Source organism: Pteropus vampyrus, unplaced genomic scaffold, assembly GCF_000151845.1.
Source record: "Pteropus vampyrus isolate Shadow unplaced genomic scaffold, Pvam_2.0 Scaffold250, whole genome shotgun sequence".
NCBI classification, from domain to species: domain Eukaryota; kingdom Metazoa; phylum Chordata; class Mammalia; order Chiroptera; family Pteropodidae; genus Pteropus; species Pteropus vampyrus.
In genome coordinates, this window is record NW_011889031.1 from 889,357 (window position 1) to 896,183 (window position 6,827).

Below are 6,827 nucleotides of genomic sequence, written 5' to 3' on the forward strand. Positions count from 1 at the left end.
ACAATCAGAGAGGATGTACAATTAAGAGAAGGCCGGAAAGGCCATCATGGAAGACGGGGCCAAATATCAGGGAGGAAGGAGAGTGCGTCCCCTTGTCCCGATCCCCAGCCCCCAGGTCCCGACCCCTCACCCGCCACTGGATGTCACCCCGGAAGAGTTCACTCTGGGCAATGTCCACTCGGTTCCAAGCCACAGCCAAACGCAGTTCGTCCAGGTAAGCTGAGGCGTCAGAGCTCCCGCAGGCTGCGAGGGTGACAGGGAGGGGGCAGGAGTCAGAAGGGAGGTAGGAACACGGGATCAGTGTCCGATTTGCTTCTATTTGAGATGCCTGACATTGAAATTCCATACAAAGGGGGTGTTGTCGAGCAGAGTCTGGGGTCTTTAAGAAGACGGGCTATTACAAGCATCAAGTCATTCAACTCAGAGGCAGAGTGCAGGCCAGTGGTTCAGAGCCCCCAAGAAGGAAGAAGAACCGTTTATTCATTTAATATTTACTGTGATCGGTTGTGGACCAGGCAGTGGGAGGGGTGGGGAGAGAAACTGGATACAGCCTCTGCCCCGAAGGAGCTCATTCCAAGAAAATACGTCCCAGAACGTGATCAGGGCCCAAGGGGGCTATGGTCACAGAGGCTTGAGTGATCCCATCTGAGAGCCTAGTACAGGTACAGGACGGGCATTGAGGTGGGGCTTTTCAAAGACCAGCAGGATCTGGAGGCGTGCCTCGAAGGTGAAAAAGAACCTTCCAGGCAGCAGGAGCAGCTTGAGCAAAGGCCCGGGTGCAGGAAAACACAGGATATGATCACAAACGTGAGTCACGTGGATTTCCTGAAACTTGGGGTGTGTGTGGGAAAAAAAGAAGTGACAGTAGCTGAAAATGAGGTCGGAAAAAATCCGAACGTTCGAGAGACTTTAGAAGACCTCGGTGGTCCTTAAAACGAGCAAGGAAGATCAAGAGGCCTTTGAAACTTGGATCCACCAATTGAACGGCCACAAACACGTGCACTCAACAGGGGCCAGAAATTTCTGGGGCGAGCGGTGGGTCCAAGGAGAAGAAAAGCCAAGTGTACACACCGCCGGGGCTCAGCGCACCTGTGGGGCACAGTTAGCTTTTCTTTCTGTCTCTGCTTTCTCAACATCTATCTCCAAAACGAAGGACTTTCGTCTCGTTTCGGTCGTTCCCCAAATCATCATGGTACAACTAGGCGATGGTGGACATGAGCAGGGGGCTCCGAGGCCACTGCAATCCCAGCTCCGCCAACGCCAACTGAGCGACTTCAGGCAGGCCACCGACCGGCGGGAGCCTCGGATTCCTCATCTATAAAATGGGAATCATGATGGTAGCCACTGCGGAGCACTGTTACCAGTAATAACCACGCGAACCTCCCAAACTGGGAGGAATCGACAGCTCCATCCGCGTAACCACGCAGATTGAGAGGTGAGGAAACACATAGCAACATGCCTAGGACCGCACGGCTTTATATTTCTTTTCCAAACCCAGAAGCAAATTCAGAGAGAGACTTTCTAAGAGTCTATGAATCACCCCCTGCTTTCCTCACAGGGAAAGGGGAAAAAAAAAAAAGATCTATAATATCTTGCATTATATTCTGCCTTAACATGTCACCATTTGTCACCTGGACCTCCCTCGGGCCTTGAATTCATGCTCACCACGTTCCACACCAAGCTCGGGGTCTTTCCTCAAACTGACCTTCCCCTGCGTCTTCCATCTCAGGAATGGCGCCTTTGTCCACCCGGTAAAGGAGGGAGACCCCCAGGTGCTGTTCTCGTCCCTCCCTTTACATCCCCCAGATCATTAGTTCCCCACGCCCCATCTCTCCTGCACCCCACTCTCTCTGCCTAGCCCCCCGACTGCGCCCACGGCTCCGTCCTGCGCTGCCGCCATTGCTGTAGTAACTTCCTTATCCTCGGCCTGTCTTCTCCTCTCTCGTCTGTCCCCGCATGATCCCAGAGGGTCCTTCTATACACAGGACTGGTCCTCTCGTCCTTCTCAGGACAAAGTCTCAGTCGAGGTCCTGGGTGGTCTGGTCCAGCCTATCTCACTGGTTTTGTCTCCAACGCTCCCTTTGTGCCATCCACATGGGCCTCTTAGGTCTCCCCCAAACGCACCCCGTGCAGTGGGCTTAACAGTCAGACACCTGAATTAAAAGGCCGACCCCTGTTACCTTGTATGACCTCGGGCAAGTCACCTTTCCCTTCTCTGAGCCTCAGTGTGTTAACTGCAAAATGAGGAGACAATCCTTGCAGGAAAGGACGGAGGATCGGGGGCCATAATGCATGCCGAGTGCTCGGCACAGTGCCTGGCTCATACTAGACTCTTAAGGAGCCTTCGTTCTCTTCCCTTTTCCTCCCTCACCTGCTGAAACCCCATCTATTCAACGATGCTATCGCCAAGCCGCCGGCCGGCTCCAATTTCCCCCGCAGAATGTGATCACGCCCCCTTTTGCAGACGATGGAGTTAGAACACCGCCCCCTCGAACCACATCTCACAGAGCTGCTTGCTGCGTTTTCTCCCAAGCAGCTCGAATGTTCACTTCCGTAAAGTGAATCGGATTTGCCCACCGTTAGCTTTTATTTCAGGATGTGTCCCCAAAAGAAACAGAATTATGTTAAGAAGAGCTCCCAGGGACCGGGGCACTGCTCCTAAGCGGCTTCTCGGTCCCACGACATTCCACCATTTTTTCAGAAAAAGAGACCAAGATGCAGAGAGGGGAATGAAGCCTCTTTCTCAAGGTCACACACACAGCAAGGAAGGGGCCAAGCTGGTATTCGATGGTAGCTTTTTCTGACACCAGAGTCAGAAGTAACTAACTATTCCTTCTGCCTCCACGGAACATGGTGGATGCCAGCGGGGCTGCGAACGCATTAGAAATAGACGCTATGCCTCTTGGGAGTTATTATTTAAGTGCGTGTTCTCTTTGTAAAATGCTTCTGACACCAAAAATGACCCTCCCCACCTGCACCCCCAGAGCCCTGGGAATCCTCCTTACAACGTATGTACCCCAGCTCCTCCCCTAACTAAGTCCAAATTCTACCAGTTCTTCAAGGCCCAATTTAAACGCCAGTTTCTTGAATTTTCCCCTCTTACTAACAGTGGTTCCCCCTCCAAGCTTTTGTATTAAATTTACTTAGGATTATGTCCAAATAACCCTGGGGGGATCTAGGGTCCTTGAGAGCAGGAAATGGGTCTGCTTTATTCCCTGGAGCCTAGGATAATATCTGTCGAATGCATAAACGAGCTGCATCCCCGGCCACGACCAGGTGGCCATTATGCCCCCTACCTTGGTTTCCATCATTCATTCCTCTAGCGAAATATCAGGAGTTGCTCACTGAGAGACAGTGCTCCGGTTCATCTCTGACTCCCCCACCCCTCAGTGCTTGAAACATACTGGAGGCTCGTAGAAGAGGAAGGGCGGGGAGGGGTTAGATGGAAGAACGGATGAGTGGATAGATGAAGAGATGGAAGGATGGATGATGGATGGATGAACTGATAAAGGAGGAAAGGATGAATGCATAGGTCCAACGGAAAGAAAGTTATGTTGGGACATAATGAAAGTGTCTTGGGAAAACTGTCCACGAGCACCATGCAAACACCCAAGAAACATTGCAAAGGGGAATGAATGATAAATAGAAAGAGATGAAAGGGGGCACGACCTGAGATTAGAGAGGACAGATAAAGTGCCAGGTCAGGAAAGGTGTCCAGAGTTTAGTGGAGAGAAGGGGAGGATTTGGGGGTCCAAGTCTTACCCTTGACGAGAGCCCTCAAAACAATGGTCTCAAATTCCTCAGGCCCGTCCTCAGCTGAATAGACTGTCAGCAGCTCCTTCCGGGTCATGATCCTCTCCACCTGCAGAATACGAAATTCCGCATCCCCACAGAGACACAGGAAGCCTTCAGAACCTAGTAGTCTAGGTGCCCAGCAACTCTCTAGTCCCAGAACCCCGGAGTCCAAGCCCCCAGGCCTCTCCTCTCTGAGACCCAGGACTTGAGACTCCCAGCCCCTCCTCTCTCAGATCCACAAGTCTGGGCTCCCGTTCCTCTCTTCTTCCCTCAGACCCAAGACTCCCAGCCCTCAGCAAGCACCCTCTTCTCTCGAGACCCAGGAGTCCAGGTCCCAGCTCCTTTCCATCTCAGAGTCCAGAGTCGGGCCCTCAGTGTCGTACCTGGGCCTGCAGGACCTCAGGGTCCCCTGTGGGAAAGAAACGCCTAATCCGATCTCGGGCGTCACCTCGTCTGCCCCCTCCATTCCCTGGAGCCAGAGTGTCTTCCAGGATCTCCGCCAGGCAGTCCGCAGCTCCCCCAGACCCGGCCACCAGCAGGCAGGGGAGCTGAGCCTGGGTGGCATTCTCTATCCGCTATGAGATAAAGGGGGCAGTGGGGTCAGGGAAGGCAGCTATCCACCCCACTTGGAGTCCAGATCCCCAGTCCCCTCCTCCCCTATGATTCAAGGTCCAGGCCACCAGCCACCTCACCCCTTAAACCCACACATCTGGGCCCCTATACCTTCAGCATCTTCTCATCACCATCAATCAGGAGGAGGAGGACAGGGATGTCAATGCCGGTCCCTGAGGAGAGAAGAGAGACGGGGGTTTGGTCACCTCCCATCATCCTTTGCAGGGATGGGAGAGAATCACATTTTCCCAGGAGTCCCTGGGGCGAACATCGGCTTCTGCCTAATCCTCCGTCCTGAGGCTCATGGGAATTGTCTTGTCTCTGAATGTGCTCAAAGGGGCCAGATTTTGAAGACAGTAATGCATGCTCATCTCCCCAAGGAAGGAGGGGGCCGAGGGCCTGGACTCCTGGGTTCCCGAACAAGGCAGATGTTTGTGGCATAATCCTAGGGTTGATTAACCACCCAGGAGCCAGGAGAGGATGAAAATTCAACCAGAAAATGAAGGAAATAAGAAAAAGAAAGGACTATCCGAATCCAATAAGGATATTTACCAAAACCCAATAGCAAAATCTGTAAGACAGTTTTCTACGAACTCTGTTCCCATTAAAATAAGAAACGAGACAACACTACTACTATGCACACTCGTTTGAGAATAATAATGTAAAAAAAAAAAATGAAATAATTGGAATGAAAACTCGCATTTTTTTAAGCTGGAAGACACAAAGATATCTATTTGAAGAAAATATAATTTATATTCTCAGAAAGTTGTAGAGACTCCGCTCAAAGTAAGTAAATATTAATAAGAGGATTTGGTGAGAGAATTGATATAAATACACAAAAATCAAAAACTTTTCTCCAAACTAGTAATAATATGTATCCTATTCATGTTGTGATAAAAATATATATATATAAAATACCTAGGAATTAATTCTCCAGAAAGGTATGACATCTTTATGAGGAAATTTATAAACCTTATTTAAGGACAAGACCTGAATTAACGGAAAAGCTAAGACCATATTAACCTGTCCCGAAGTAACACACAAATTTAATGCAGTTTGAGTAAAGGAGAGGGGAGGAGGGTTTAGAAGTGTCTTCCTTGTTTTTCATGGAACAAAATCATTTTAAAATTCATATGGAAGAATAAATGTCAGAGAAGAGTTAAGAAATTTTTGAGGAGGGACAGTGAGGGGGAACTTTCCCTAATTAACATCCAAACATCTTTAAACTACTGTAATCAACATAATTTGGCACAGGATTAGAGAGGTAGAAGAGAAAAGGGTTCAGAAGCAGATTTCGATGTATGAAGAAACTGAAGATATACTGAATATTATTTCAAATTTATCTGGAAAAAGATGGCTTATTTATTAAATGGTCATGAAGAAAACATGGCTTCCTGTTTGGAAGAAAAGAAGTATAGATGACTCTCTACCTCACTCAAAACATGTAAAAATTATTTCCGGATGGATTAAATTTTTAAATATGAAAATATAAGATATTAAAAAGAAGACAGAGAGAATATTTGTATAGCGATGGAGTAGGATGGACCTTTGTTAAACAAACAAACAAACAAACAAACAAACAAAAACAGGAAACCCAGCGGCTATAAAAGAAACAACAAATATATCTAACCACATGAAAACAATGGAATTTTATGGAAACAGAAGTCATAATTAAAACATTTTTTAAAGTTTACAATACATCTAGCAGTCCAAAGTTTATTATCCACAGGATACAAAGAAATCCTATAAAAAGATAAGAAAGAAAAAAGATAAGAAATAACCCATGTAAAAAAAGAGGAAAGAAGATTTGAATAGACTATTCAAATTTTCTCATAATTGAGAAAATTTGATTGGCCAACAACACATATAGACTTGTAGTTCCCAACAGTATTAGATAAATTAAAAATCAAATTAAAAGTAAAATGTCACTTTTTACCCATCGAACTGGCCAAAAAAAAAAAAAAATTAAAGCACGAAAATCCAGAGCTGGTTGAGAGTGGATGGAAAAGAACACTAGCACACAGATCTGATGGGAGGGAAAATTGCTACAGATTTTTAGAAAGTCATCTACTCTATTAATATACACGCACGACAATATCACTTGGGAAATCTACTGTACGTAATTCTAGATGTCCACGCACAAAGATATTTATTCGGCATTGTTTATAGCGCCAAACGCTGATAAAATGTTAAGTATCCGTGAATTAAGAAAAATGGAAAGAACAGATGGTACATCCATGACCAAGAAACGTCATGCAGCTATTAGAACAGGTTCAAGATAGAGAAGCTGGGACCTAAAGGGGTCATCATAAGAAAGCGTTACCTGTGTATGTATAGTATAAAGAAGGAAGAAAAACACCATACACGTGGAAATATACTAGCAGATAATCTTACAAGCATAGAGAAAGGTACAAAAGGAT

General features: G+C 47.0%; 1 protein-coding gene across 1 annotated transcript in view; it reads right to left on the reverse strand.

The window, feature by feature from the left end:
• Positions 1-4: 4 nt before the first annotated feature.
• Positions 5-6,827, reverse strand: part of LOC105301795 (liprin-alpha-3-like) — a 42,259-nt gene continuing 35,436 nt past the window's right edge. The window contains 4 exon segments of the mRNA XM_023520169.1: positions 5-243; positions 3,763-3,862; positions 4,179-4,370; positions 4,519-4,580. Coding sequence (XP_023375937.1) covers positions 5-243; positions 3,763-3,862; positions 4,179-4,370; positions 4,519-4,580 — 593 coding nt within the window.